This window comes from Opisthocomus hoazin, chromosome 1, assembly GCF_030867145.1.
Source record: "Opisthocomus hoazin isolate bOpiHoa1 chromosome 1, bOpiHoa1.hap1, whole genome shotgun sequence".
Lineage (NCBI taxonomy): Eukaryota > Metazoa > Chordata > Aves > Opisthocomiformes > Opisthocomidae > Opisthocomus > Opisthocomus hoazin.
In genome coordinates, this window is record NC_134414.1 from 3,425,904 (window position 1) to 3,440,794 (window position 14,891).

The 14,891-nt window shown below is 44.9% G+C and overlaps 1 protein-coding gene across 1 annotated transcript in view; it reads right to left on the minus strand.

Annotated features, from left to right (window-relative positions):
• PGM2L1 (phosphoglucomutase 2 like 1) overlaps positions 1-14,891 on the minus strand; it is a 50,237-nt gene that overhangs the window by 6,814 nt on the left and 28,532 nt on the right. Inside the window, exons 4-13 of the mRNA XM_075414695.1 lie at positions 14,727-14,811; positions 13,675-13,758; positions 11,884-12,077; positions 9,444-9,633; positions 9,101-9,195; positions 8,088-8,268; positions 5,903-5,996; positions 3,825-3,954; positions 1,150-1,339; positions 401-534 (exon numbers count right to left, since the gene is read on the minus strand). Of these exons, the coding sequence (XP_075270810.1) occupies positions 401-534; positions 1,150-1,339; positions 3,825-3,954; positions 5,903-5,996; positions 8,088-8,268; positions 9,101-9,195; positions 9,444-9,633; positions 11,884-12,077; positions 13,675-13,758; positions 14,727-14,811 (1,377 nt within the window). The remainder of the gene's footprint in view (positions 1-400; positions 535-1,149; positions 1,340-3,824; positions 3,955-5,902; positions 5,997-8,087; positions 8,269-9,100; positions 9,196-9,443; positions 9,634-11,883; positions 12,078-13,674; positions 13,759-14,726; positions 14,812-14,891) is intronic.

The window sequence follows — 14,891 nt, forward strand, 5'->3', positions numbered from 1 at the left end:
TGTCAAAAGGAGAGAGATCTCTAATTGCTACCCATTAGCCCAGAGCAACACAGCAGATTCCCAAACGCAACAGGAATCCACGCAGGTTTAAGCATACTTGCCAGGGGCAGCACACCTTTGTTACTTTTCAAGTGAAGGAGGAATTGGGTTAATAAAAGAAGTCTTCTACTGCAGCAGATGCTTAAAATCCAATTCTTTGTCTTATCCTCCACAGAGGGGATCCCTTCTGAGCAGGAATGTGCACCACTCTGGCCAGTTTACCAGGCTGGAACAGCCAGCTGAGGCTCAGGTCTCCAAGGAGGCAGCAGAGGAACCCCAACCTGGTGGGGAATCAACTCCTGCGCACCAACCTTTCAGCCCAAAGGCACTTGCAATGCGTGCAGGCGGAGCTGCTACTGACCTCTGTTCGGGCAGCGCGCACATCTCTGCGTAGTACTTGATCTTTGGTTCTGTTCCACTTGTCCGAAGGGTGGCAACACAACCGTTTTGAAATGTGAAAGTGATCATCTGACTGCTTTTACTCATGGGCAGCACCTATACAAACAACAGCATTTTATTACAGAACATCCCAACTGACACAAATGTGGGGGTTTTTAAAGTTTGGTTGGTTTGGTTTTTGGGGGGTTTTTTTCACCCTAAATACAATATTCAGTAAAAGCTAAACAAACATGCTGAAATCCCCCACACAATATATATACACCAGCTGGTGCAGCAGACTAGAGCAAGTAATTTCAGCCTAACAGACAGGCCTATCACCTAGATCAGACTCTGTATTTCAGGATAACGGAACTGCGTCGTACTCCCATTTGAGTTCCAACATCTGGAAGCCCGCTAGGCATCTTAAGAATTGCAGGAACATCAAGCTCACTTCAACTAACAAAGCTTAGTCATTGTTATATCAAAATATATATATTTTGTGATATCAAAAATAGATATATATAAAAATATATGGTCAACACCACAGCCAAGCCATTTCACAGTTCAGCAGTTTTCTTCCCAGCAAATGTTGTTAAGCGGTTTTAATAAATGATTGTAATTACACTGCCATCTTAGTTGACACAGTACATCTTTCTGCATAGTTCTTGGCGTATTTAACTTCCAGTCTCTTCAAAAACCAAACCTCTCCTGCAAAAATACTTGGTAACTCACCGATTTCTTGTTTGGCTGGCTGCTATCATAGCCAGTGGTAATGTCTCGTACGTGTAATATATTGTAAATGCCACACGAGCTTGGATAAGACTGAGGGCCATCAAAGTTCCGAAGCTTCTCAAATATCCTTTTGATAGTCGGAGGCTCATAGCACAAGAAATAGGAAGTCTTTGATATGTGATATCCATACCTACAAGCAGATTAACATTTTCAGTTACAAGATTCAGAAGTTTTCTGGACATTTGGTACCTAAAGAAAGGCCCTGTTTGGAAAAACAATAACAGAAACAGAATGCCGTTCTCACAGCTGTGGAAATAGATATTTGTAGGCAAATGTTTGGACTCTGGAGCAGATTTCACTGCATTACTCAGATCATCTTAAGCTACTTTTAAATTCGAGCAAAGGTTTCAGACCCAAAGAAATAAAAGGCAACCATTTGGCTAAGTACAGCCTTGGCGGCCCTCAGGAAATGAATATGCAGTATCACTCCCACACCATCAGAAATTGTCTGCCACAGCCATGTGAGCAGCCACAACAACACATTATTTCAACAGCCTTTGAGGAAGGCGACTGATTATTTCATCCAAGTTAAAGCTATTATCCCCGACCAGACCTAAAGAAAGCACTCAGTGCAGCAACCACGTTTGCACGTTGAAATTCAGGTTGTTCTTTGCTATATTCCACCCACTCCTCATTCTGCAGAGGCTTTTCCCTGCAGCTGAAAAAATTAAGTGTGACTGGAAGATGAATCCTGTTATCATCATCACCGACAGCTTTTCAATCCAGCCGTGCAGAATTGTTTCTGCTACAGTTTGCACACGACAGAGCAAACTCCCGAGTGCCACAAAGAGACAAATCACAGAATCACAGAATGGTAGGGGTTGGAAGGGACCTCTGTGGGTCATCTAGTCCAACCCCCCTGCCGAAGCAGGGTCACCTACAGCAGGCTGCACAGGATCTTGTCCAGGCGGGTCTTGAATATCTCCAGAGAAGGAGACTCCACAACCTCCCTGGGCAGCCTGTTCCAAATGCTGGCCATCATTTGTGCTTCCTCGTTCCAAGCTGCTAAGGGCCACAGTCTGTATGTCTGCTGGGCCATCAGGAAGAAGAATGATGTATATGGTTTGCTGTAACTGCACTGGTAATCCCATTAAAGCACAGGAAATTCTGCTGATGAGCTGGGCTTATCACAGCATGACTTCTAATCCTGACACCTACACGTTCCTCATTTTATTGCTGTGAATTGCATCTATAGCTATTGGACACTGGCTGCTCCTCTAACCTCTGTCCTACTACTAATCTCTGCAAGAACAGCACGCGATCTTCTAACAATCCGCAGACGGTGTTTAAATGAAAATAATAAGTGTTTAAAGAGAGCCACACAGACCACAACTCAGCCACCCATCAGAAGATAAGAGAAGTAGCACAGCATGAATCAAGCAAGAGAGAAAAGTTTGCCCTGGTGTATCACAGAATCACAGAATAGTAGGGGTTGGAAGGGACCTCTGTGGGTCACGTAGTCCAACCCCCCTGCCCAAGCAGGGTCACCTACAGCAGGCTGCACAGGACCTTGTCCAGGCGGGGCTGGAATATCTCCACAGAAGGAGACTCCACAACCTCCCTGGGCAGCCTGTTCCAGGGCTCCGTCACCCTCAGAGGGAAGAAGTTCTTCCTCATGTTCAGACGGAACTTCCTGTGCCTCAGTTTGTGCCCGTTGCCCCCTGTCCTGTCACTGGGCACCACTGAAAAGAGCTTGGCCCCATCCTCCTGACACCCACCCTGAAGATATTTGTAAGCATTTCTAAGGTCCCCTCGCAGCCTTCTCTTCTTCAGACTGAACAAGCCCAGCTCCCTCAGCCTCTCCTCATAGGGGAGATGTTCCAGTCCCCTCCTCATCCTCGTAGCCCTCCGCCGGACTCTCTCCAGTAGCTCCTCATCTTTCTTGAACTGGGTAGCCCAGCACTGGACACAGCACTGCAGATGGGGCCTCACCAGGGCAGAGGAGAGGGGCAGGAGAACCTCCCTCGTCCTGCTGGCCACACTCTTCTTGATGCACCCGAGGATCCCATTGGCCTTCTTGGCACCCAGGGCACGCTGCTGGCTCATGGTCACCCTGTCGTCCACCAGGACGCCCAGGTCCCTCTCCGCAGAGCTGCTCTCCAGCAGGTCCACCCCAAGCCTGTACTGGTGCCTGGGGTTGTTCCTCCCCAGGGGCAGGACCCTGCCCTTGCCCTTGTTGAACCTCATCAGGTTCCTCTCTGCCCAGCTTTCCAGCCTGTCCAGGTCATGCCGAATAGCAGCACAGCCTGCTGGTGTATCCACCACTCCTCCCAGTTTGGTGTCATCAGCAAACTGGCTGAGGGTCCACTCTAACTCTTCATCCAGGTCGTTGATGAAGAAGTTGAACAAGACTGGGCCCAGTACTGACCCCTGGGGGACACCACTATCGATATACAAAATTTTACTCTTTCACAATTTATTGCAGAAAGACGATAGAAAGAGCCTCTTTAGTCCTTTGGGAGATGTGGTATTCCAGGGGTATCTGTAATACTGAAGACTGCAGTCCATCGTAGCACCAGAAAAAAACATTGGAGGCATGCATTAAAAATATTTACTAGATTATTCCCAGCTCCAAAATAGTCAAGTAGAACACACCAATGAAAAACACAACTTACGTTTCATATATCTCAGTGAGTTTCTGTGCTAGCGTTAGATTCTTGCCCTCCAGGTAGGCCGCCATCTCAGCTATGACCACAGCTGCGCTGACACCATCTTTATCCAACACTGATGTGCCACACATGAAGCCTAGAAACAAAAAAAATTGATCGTGGAAAAAAAGCTGACATAGCATTACACTGACTGACTTAATAGAAGTTTCAACCTTTTTCCTGTAAAAGAAAATGGGCCACTATATGTAAGCTGTTTTTATTACTGCGTATGCATTCCCCTTTTCTAAGAAATCCAACTAACTTCAGGGTTATAGTGTTGGAAAGATATCTGCTAAAATCTCCTAACTCCAGACTGATAACACCTGCTCTCTGAGGAGATCTCTCATAGTATGGAGCTAAACATTCAGATTTGCTTGTTTTGTGCCAGCACATCGATGCTGCAGTCTTGCAAGTAATTGGAATCAAAGGAACCCATACAGATACAGCCTTGGTAACCCACAAACCAGTGCCCCGCAGCACTGCCAAGCAGCCGTCGTCCTGCAGGGATGCACGAGCATCTGAACTCCTTACAGTTCGTAAGACCTTAACTCCTCACAGTTAAAAAAAGCCTCTTTAATTCTGTGAATGAAACTGGCAAGGACACACACACTTCCTTCAGTGTACACTTCATTTTCAAATGCCGTATTGTATGCAAATATGCTGTCCCAGAAAGCTGCCATTTATCCTAAGAAGTGGAGAATCCCCATAGCCAAAGTGATCCCTGCACAGCTCTGTACAGATACGTGGTGTCAGCAAGATTACCAAATAGCGCGCTCAAGGCAAGGTCAGCAGGAATATTCACACACTGCCATAAGGTACTTAACGTTGTTCCTGCACACGTCTTGATTCCTCACAGAATCAGAATCACAGAATAGTAGGGAGTGAAAGGGACCTCTGTGGGTCATCTAGTCCAACCCTCCTGCCAAAGCAGGGTCACCCAGAGCAGGCTGCACAGGACCTTGTCCAGGCAGGTCTTGAATATCTCCAGAGAAGGAGACTCCACAACCTCCCTGGGCAGCCTGTTCCAGGGCTCCATCACCCTCAGAGGGAAGAAGTTCTTCCTCATGTTCAGACAGAACTTCCTGTGCCTCAGTTTGTGCCCATTGCCCCTTGTCCTGTCACTGGGCACCACTGAAAAGAGCTTGGCCCCATCCTCCTGACACCCACCCTGAAGAGATTTATAAGCATTTATTAGGTCCCCTCGCAGCCTTCTCTTCCCCAGGCTGAACAAGCCCAGCTCCCTCAGCCTCTCCTCGGAGGGGAGATGCTCCAGTCCCCTCATCATCCTCATAGCCCTCCTCTGGACTCTCTCCAGTAGCTCTTCATCTTTCTTGAACTGGGGACCCCAGCACTGGACAGAGTACTCCAGATGGGGCCTCACCAGGGCAGTGTAGAGGGGAAGGAAAACCTCCCTTGTCCTGCTGGCCACACTCTTCTTGATGCACCCCAGGATCCCATTGGCTTTCTTGGCAGCCAGGGCACACTGCTGGCTCATGGTCACCCTGTCGTCCCCCAGCACTCCCAGGTCCCTCTCCGCAGAGCTGCACTCCAGCAGCTCAGCCCCAGCCTGTACTGGTGCATGAGGTTGTTCCTCCCCAGGTGCAGGACCCTGCATTTGCCTTTGTTGAACCTCATCAGGTTCCTCTCTTCCCATCACCTCCCAGCTCCACACAGCCACTAAGAGCGAGTCCTGACAGAGAGGACCTGTAGGGTATTAAACTGATGAAGAACAGATCCTATGCTTAATCTCAGCTGAAAGGCCACAAAGGAACAGCAATTTGTCTCTAGCATCTCAGGACTTCCAACCTGTATCAGAACAGGTTTCTATCAGGAAACTGCACAAGCACAATACCAGAATCAGAGATTCATGTATTATTTATGACAGTTGGCAAGCTGACTTGATGAGAGCAAAACACCAATGCTAGTAACTATAAGAACAACATTACAATACTTTTGTGTTTTGTTTCATAACTAAGACCACTTATTTTTAGTCCCAATTCCCTGATGCAGTTCTCAACTCTTTAAAGTGATATTAATATACATACCAATAGACTCTTCAAATGCAAACAGAACTTCTTTTCCGTTATCTAGGAGATCTTTTACCCTACTTCCAATCCATTTAAAACCAGGGAGCGTCTCCTGAAACAGAAAAAGAAAAAGACTGCATTAAATAAATATTCTCAATTTAGTTTCAAGTCAAAGAAGACAGCATAGCCACTATTCCCTTCACATCCAGGATGCCTCCTCAAATGGGAATCATGTGTGCTAGCCTTGGAAGTGCATGAGAAAATGGAAGTGGAAAGACCATTGCAGAGTTAAAAACACTAAAGGTTAAGGACATTTTTTATATTTCCTTGAAATAATTTCCCTGAATTTAAATCTACTTAATTGATCAGCAGAATAGGGACAGTGAAGACAAACATTAGACAAGCTGTATCTTCAGTATATATATATAAATTTATATATATGAATCTAAGGCAAGGAGTCACTGGATAGCATTTTACTAGTGAATACTCAACTACGACACAACCAGCTGGAGTCCTGCGTCCAGCTCTGGAGCCCTCAGCACAGGACAGAGCTGGAGCTGTGGGAGCAGGGCCAGAGGAGGCCCCAGCAATGATGCGAGGGCTGGAACCCCTCTGCTGGGAGGAAAGGCTGGGAGAGCTGGGGCTGCTCAGCCTGGGGAAGAGAAGGCTGCGGGGAGACCTTAGAGCAGCTGCCAGTGCTTGGAGGGGCTGCGAGAGAGCTGGAGAGGGGCTGTGACAAGGGCATGGAGTGATGGGACAAGGGATGATAGCTTTAGACTGAAAGAGAGGACATTTAGATGAGATATTAGGAAGAAATTCTTCCCCGTGAGGGTGCTGAGGCCCTGGCGCAGGTTTCCCACAGAAGCTGTGGCTGCCCCCTCCCTGGCAGTGTTCAAGGCCAGGTTGGATGGGGCTTTGAGCACCCTGGGCTGGTGGAAGGGGTCCCTGCCCACAGCAGGGGTTGGACTGGATGGTCTGTAAGGTCCCTTCCAACCCAAACCATTCTATGAACATCAAATCAAGAAGTAAGCATGCTTCAGAGACTGCAGTTCTCTCCGAGATCAGATAAGCTCTTCCGAGATCCTTATCAGGTGAGACAAGTGCACAAAGTTATTCAAACTGAAAAGTTATAGAAATATAAATAGCAATTTTGGGTGGTGGGAGGAAGAACACTGCTTGTGCTCTTCAACGCCTGAAAAAGCAGCCAAAAGTTTAGAAACAGCCCTTCTTGGAGAGAAGGAAGGTACAAAGAGGGGATGCTTTTACAGAGGATACCAATGGATTCTGTGAATTCCTAGCTGTTTCCCATCATATGTGTCCCTTTCTAGAAGAAAACAAACCAAAATAAAAACACGAACTGGCAGTGATATAGAACCCAATTAAGTGTATCTGGACAGTCACTCAAAATGGTTCAGAGTTGCTTCCAATTTTAGTTTTTAATTCCTCATTGTCTGGCAAAATATTTGTTTCTGTTGCACATGGATTTAATTAAGACATGTATTAAACAAGATCTGGATCTCTATGTTTGTGCTAAGCTTCGGAGCACTCACATCTCTCACGGCTAACACCCAACAGTCTCAGAAATCAGAGCAAGTACTTCGTTTGAATGCAGCAACTAAAATAATAATTGCCAGTGTGCAGGGGTACCCCCCATTTCCTTTTTGAGGAAGTCCTTAATGAAACTACATTAAAGAACTAAACACGGGAGTTACTCTGTGTTGTAATTTGAAGTAAAACCAAATTTAAAACCTGCTAGTAATCTGGGCACCTGAAGGAACGTTGTGCAAGCTGGACACGTTTGCTACAAATCCCTCAAAAAGCACCTTGTTTTTGCAGTAAACACATCAAGCTGCACACACTTTCATTCTGTAACACAGAAGAATTTATCACTAGGAAAATAACCAAGACAAAGGCATTTCTACTATATGTAATTTAAGTTTCAGTCTGTGTCACCCGTTACAGCCTCCTTGCAGCTTTGCAGAAGTCGACCTCAGTCGGCACTCGCTGAAACGATGCTGAAATCAGCCTTGTCTAGCTAAAACAGCGTTCTCTGCAAGCTGGAATGCATAAAAACTTCCAGCCAAGAGACTGGAAGTCATCTGTCTATTTTTTATTTCGCAAAGTCGTAAGCACGGGGGCTAGACAGAGAACATGGCAATCGGATTTTACCCTGCCAAGAAGGTATCAGAAAAACCACACTTACTTCAAAGTGGAATCCCTCTTTAAGTGCAATTGCCCTCAGAATTTTCGAGGAGACTGTGGTCGCTAACATGTAAACGTTCTTCACATCAGCATCTTCGGAGCAGTTTTCCTTCCAGCAAGAAAACATCCACCACCCAAACAAAGCTGCTAGCTCGTTGCCAGTGAACACCTTCCAGCAGCCACTGCAGACAGGACAGAAAACGTAAGGGCTTTTTAAGGTTTCCCAGGAGCATCCACTCAGGGGGAGATGTTTTCTGCAGTCACTGGAACAACAGCAATCGGAGCACACTACTGACAAGCTGCTCTACGCAAAGCCACCACACTAACAGGACTCCACATTTATCACATCCCAATGATTTACAAGCCCAGTGCGTTCTGTTAGCGAGCAAAGATACCGATTAAGTATCCTTACTGTCAGCTTTAAACCAGCTTAGGTCTTCATATAATTTATCAAACAGAAGTATTGCAGTCTATGCATTGCAGTGAGGCAATGCCTGCCCAGCCACGCATTATAGACAGTTACTTACACAATGCTCAGAATTTTGGCCTGTTAGTGGAAGAAAAATAATTTCTATTCAATACAAAGAAGCTTGCAGGGGGGATGGGGGGGAGGGAGGGAACTGACACCACAACCCCCCAAAACAAGCCCACAACAGCTAACTGTCCCCAGGTAGAATTTGATTGCCTAATAGAAGTGAAAAAAACCAGTAACAACCAGATTTTACTGTCTTTAGTAACCACTCAACTTTTCAGTTAAGTTTTACTTGGCCATTTACTGTAAACACTGGCAATCATTTACTCTTTTCCGAGTTATTAATGGATTTTATTTAAAATACATTCTTTCAGATGGAGCTATACCAAAAGATGAAGCTAGAAGGACAAATACCCAAATAGCTAAGTCACAACAGGAAAGAGTGGGTTGAAGCTGTGTGCCCGTCTACCATTTGGGGACATCCTGTGATTTTCACTACCTCTTCCGCAGAAACAGATAGAATAAAAGGTCCCATCACTTACTTCTGCTGTTCTGCCACTGCTAGCCTGTCTGCATCTGGATCAGTAGCCACTACTACTTTAGCATTTTCTTTCTCTGCAAGTCTCAGTGACAACTCCTGGTGGGAGGAGAGGGAAGGCAGGGAAAAAAATGAAAGTCACAAAAATCAAATAAACCCACAGTCTTACTTCTTAATTATACATAACATGCAGTTAAAAGAAAATCCCATATGCAATGCCCACTGCATTAACACAGCTGAAAGCCAGGTACTCCCTGTTCTTTTTTTGTTTTTCACCACAGTATCATATCCAAACAGAGAAAAGTCCACTGGAATACATAAATCTGACAAAGCAGAAACAAAAATACCAGCACAGATTCTCCTTCTTCAGGATTTGGGCATTTGACAGTAGAGAAGTCTGGATCTGGATCTTTTTGTTCAGGTACTGGAATGGGAGGCTGAAAGCCAAACGCTTTGAAAGCCAGCTGCACGTAGTCGTGTCCAACTCCATGAAACGAGGTATGAACAAACTTCAAATTTGTTTGCACATTTAGCTCCCTAAGAAGGAAAAAAAAAAAAAAAAAAGGAATTTCAGTGAGATTATAGTTATTTAACAAGACTACCTTCATGTGGGAAAGCAAAAGCAAAAGAAAACGCAATTACACTTTCTACTATTCTGCTGATTTCTGCATTAATTTCAAAGAAGGAATGCGTAAAAAGTGCTCATTTGGACCTTCACTAGGAATTGCTCGTTTAAAGCTGCTTCTTCTCCTGGAAAAACAGATATTTACCTTCTGCTGAATCGGCTGAAAGTCTCCTAAGAACAAACTGCAAACTCAGAGCTCTTCCACCACCCTCAAAATCTTACTCTGGCTCTACTCTACCCACATTATTCATCCTCCTCCTTTTATTCTTGTCTTCTGCCCCACCTAACTTAAATTTTACCTTCCCACCTCTATTCCATGCATGTACACCTCACCTTTACTCTGATTTTCTGCATTTTATTCAGAACTCTTTGAGCATATCTATTTGCATAAAGTGGTTCACACCAGGGTGCTTTACTGTAGCCTGGTGTCACAGAATCACAGAATCACAGAATAGTAGGGGTTGGAAGGGACCTCTGTGGGTCATCTAGTCCAACCCCCCCGCCGAAGCAGGGTCACCTACAGCAGGCTGCACAGGACCTTGTCCAGGCGGGTCTTGAATATCTCCAGAGAAGGAGACTCCACAACCTCCCTGGGCAGCCTGTTCCAGTGCTCCGTCACCCTCAGAGGGAAGAAGTTCCTCCTCATGTTCAGACGGAACTTCCTGTGCCTCAGTTTGTGCCCATTACCCCTTGTCCTGTCACTGGGCACCACTGAAAAGAGCTTGGCCCCATCCTCCTGACACCCACCCTTCAGATATTTGTAGGCATTTATAAGGTCCCCTCGCAGCCTTCTCTTCTTCAGGCTGAACAAGCCCAGTTCCCTCAACCTCTCCTCGTAGTGGAGATGCTCCAGTCCCCTCACCATCCTTGTAGCCCTCCGCTGGACTCTCTCCAGTAGCTCTTCATCCTTCTTGAACTGGGGAGCCCAGAACTGGACACAGTACTCCAGATGAGGCCTCACCAGGGCAGTGTAGAGGGGAAGGAGAACCTCCCTTGTCCTGCTGGCCACACTCTTCTTGATGCACCCCAGGATCCCATTGGCCTTCTTGGCAGCCAGGGCACACTGCTGGCTCATAGTTAACCTGTCGTCCACCAGGACACCCAGGTCCCTCTCCGCAGAGCTGCTCTCCAGCAGGTCCACCCCAAGCCTGTACTGGTGCATGAGGTTGTTCCTCCCCAGGTGCAGGACCCTGCACTTGCCCTTGTTGAACCTCATCAGGTTCCTCTCTGCCCAACTCTCCAGCCTATCCAGGTCACGCTGAATGGCAGCACAGCCTTCTGGTGTATCTACCACACCTCCCAGTTTGGTGTCGTCAGCAAACTGGCTGAGGGTACATTCTAACTCTTCATCCAGGTCGTTGATGAAGAAGTTAAACAAGACTGGGCCCAGTACTGACCCCTGAGGGACACCACTTGTCACCAGCCTCCAACTAGACTCAGCGCCGCTGATGACAGCCCTCTGAGTTCTGCCATTCAGCCAGTTCTCTATCCACTTCACCGACCACTCATCCAGCCCACACTTCCTCAGCTTCCCCAGGAGGATATCATGGGAGACTGTGTCGAAAGCCTTGCTGAAGTCAAGGTAGATAACATCCACAGCTCTCCCTTCATCTACCCAGCCAGTCATGTCATCGTAGAAAGCTATCAGATTGGTCAGGCATGATTTCCCCTTGGTGAATCCATGCTGACTACTCCTGATAACCTTCTTTTCTTCCACTTTGTGTCCAAAGGCAGGCTGCTTTATTGTCAAGAAGTTTGGTTTAGTCCTAATGATGATCTAATTGAATGACACATCAGAGAAGGGATGGGGTGAGACAGAATGGGGAGATGCCCAAAAATTATTCCCACCAGGAAGAGCACAGAGCAATGGCCTGAAGCAGACAGTGACGTCTGTGGCAGAGTGGAGCACCCAGGTTCCACGAACCGTAAAGACAGAAATCAAGTCACTGATTTGTGATGACAAAAAGAATCACTACAGGCAGGTCCGAAACTACTAAAATTTTGGACGACAGCCCAATTCCTATATCCAAATCAAAAATGTTTATGTATGGCAGCATCACATGCTTTATTATTGAAGTCTGCCTGTCAGCTGTCAGTTTTCCACAAGTAATCCAGAGCTCATTTTAAAACATATTTAAAGTACATTCTGTTTCATACAATACCTATAATAACAGATCTTTTTCAGATCCTCCATGTAACAGTCACAAATTTTCTTCAGAGGATCCTGTCTAAGCGGACTGGTGTCTACTAGATTCTCATTCCAAGAGCCACTCCATGGTTCAACGCACTCTTCTATACATTTTATAATTTCCTTATCATGAGGAGAGGTGATCTGTGCTCCATTTTCCCAATAAACCTGGTAGAAGTTTAAGGAAAACAAGAAACAGTTTATTTACAAAGATTATTAACTTGGTAGATTCTTTTAGCTATAGGATTCCACGTACTTTCTGCTTCTTGAAGTCATATAGAAAAGGCTAGCACCAGACTGATTCTCAAAAATAATCTGGAATCACCGTTTATGATTTCAGTTATGCTTATGATAGCTACTCAGCAACACTACCTATTTTCAAAAAAGCTGGTATTCATCTATTCTGACTGAAACCACCAGGATGTGAGAAACTGAAACTGGGCACTAAGGTTTGCACAACACTCTCGAATGTAACTAAAGAAAAACATTACCTTCTACTTAGTCTGGCATTCCTTTTGAAAAAGAAGCACAACTTGTTTTGAAATCAAAGCAAAACAGATAAGCAGTGTGCCAAGGTACATGTTTTTCCATAACTGAGCAACTGTAATCTTTCAGCTGGAAACACTATCAAACTCTGAACCATAAAAAGTCTTTGATAAAGAATTATTTAGATGCCAGTTTCCCACAGTTTTTTTCCAATAACATGGTTGAGTTCACAGTGCAGACTTTCTGCTTGGATCAATTTGTCTCTCTTCTTGTCCGCTGGCTTTCATGAAACCCATAGGTACTCTGTCTTCAAAACTATGGGCTTGTCAAGTTCGGTTAAAATTACCCAAAACCTTCAGAAGCTGCTGAATTCACAGGGGAAAACAGTGACCGCTAAAACAATTCTTGTGAAAGACTAGGAAAAACAATATCCTGACAAAAGTAAAATGCTTTGTTTCAGAAGACACAAACATAATAGCTTTTTGATAAATGAAGCACCTGGAAAACTGATGTGGTTTGTTTTCTTATTCATTGCTATAGCTAAGCAAAAGTAAAGGCTGCTGAAGTACTTTACAGCTTGTTCCAGAGAGGATAAGTGCAGTACAATCACCTTCCAGAGTTATCTCTCTGCAGAGCAAGACTGGTTTTCCTGTCCTTGCCATTACTCACTAACCTGTTACTAAGCTTCTAGAATGCTAAGTTTAGTTGAAGTTTAGAGTTTAGTTCAGATTCTCATAAAGTTTAGAACAGAAATACTGTGTGAAGGTATTTCTAAGCAACATTTGCTATTATGGATGGTTACAGTGTTCCAAGCTTTCAAAACAAAGCCATCCACCTCCCTCTCAATGCCCAGACAAATAACCTGACGAGGAGCAACACATTACTACAAAGTTTTATTAATTAACTCAAACCATCACCACTTTCAGTACAGTTACCTACTGTGTGGACTAATTCAGCGAAGTTCTAGCTCAGTTTTAAATTCTTTAAGTCTAAGAAGTGAACACATAATAAATTGCATAAGCGTTTCTTCAGCTGCCGATCAGACTCTATGGAATGTCACAACAGGCCTGCGCTCAAGATACAGGAGCAGCGTGGTCTTAAGCTCTAGTCACAGAATTGTGTGTAATTCAGGCTACAGAAGGATTAATTACTTGAAATCATTTCTCCTTCTAATGTACACACACACGCGCTCCAGCAGCCATCAAATGCCAAAGGCACGTAGGTAATACTGGAACGCAGATGGCTGTGACATCCTACGAACTTCAAGTTCAAGCCTTACTTTGTATCCGTTGTCCTCCTTCCGGTTGTGGGACGCTGTGATCATCACACCAGCCACAGCTTTGAGCTGCTGAACGGCATAGGGCTACAAAGGAAACCCAGAAATGTCCATTTACCCAAGAGTTCTGCAGCTGGCACAAAACTATCACATTATTAGGACGGATATACAATGGGATGCTACAGGAGAAGTGGCTCTTAATGTTTCACCAATTTATTTGGAAACTGTGCACAGGAATGCTCACCACTCTGCTTCCTGTAGCCAGTAACAGAGAGAAAGCTTGTTCTATTCTGTTGCATTATTCTATTCACCAACTACGCAAACACAATTGTTAACTGGCCAGCTAAAGAAAGTCTACACTCAGACTACACTAGTATTTGAGAAAGAGAAAAATGTTGAAACAGAATGAAGGAATTCACCAAAAGGCTTGCTGAAAAACAAATTACGAGTTATTTCCAGCTAGTGAGCATCCAATCCTTTCAGTCCTCCCCTCAAAACCAGATCCACAGCATACACAGCACACTAGAAAAGCTTACAGAATCGAAACCAAGGATTTAAAACTCTACAAGAAAAAGCTTCCGTGACTAGAATGGAAAGCTCTGTTTTTTGAGATATTAAAAGTAGAGGCAGTCCTCCATTTCTTCCATTCTAAGTGTAAGTCTTACGTCTAAAAACATACAGTCCCTATATATGTATATATATTCACACACATATATCATCCTTGGCCCTTATGACACTCAGGTGTTTTAAGCACAGAATAAAAGAACAGCAGAAGGCTTCACTGCTAACTAATAAAGCAAAGCCTGGACTGCAGTAATTACTGCCCTTGCATAGCAGCCTAGGGTAAAATGTAATTATGTTGACTATCTGCACACAGAAAATTCAGCGACAGTCTTGTTACGGCCTCCTTGAAGAGCCAAGTGTACCAAGCTGCCTCTATTTTTCTGTTTAAAAGCTGGAATTTGAGAAGAAAATTGCTAGTTCACATTTTTAGTAAACTTTCAAATACTCCCTTAGCTGCATGGTTCAACAATATAAAAGAGAAGGCGACTCACCACAAACGGTGTAGGGACATAGGTGGAAAAGAAGTATACAGGTACGTCTTTCGCCAGGAGGACTGCTGCGGTGAGCTTTGCAAGTCTACCAACATGAAAAAGAAAACACTCAGTCAACCCAACTCCCCGTGACAATCCAACAGTCATACGGCATTACTGTAACCT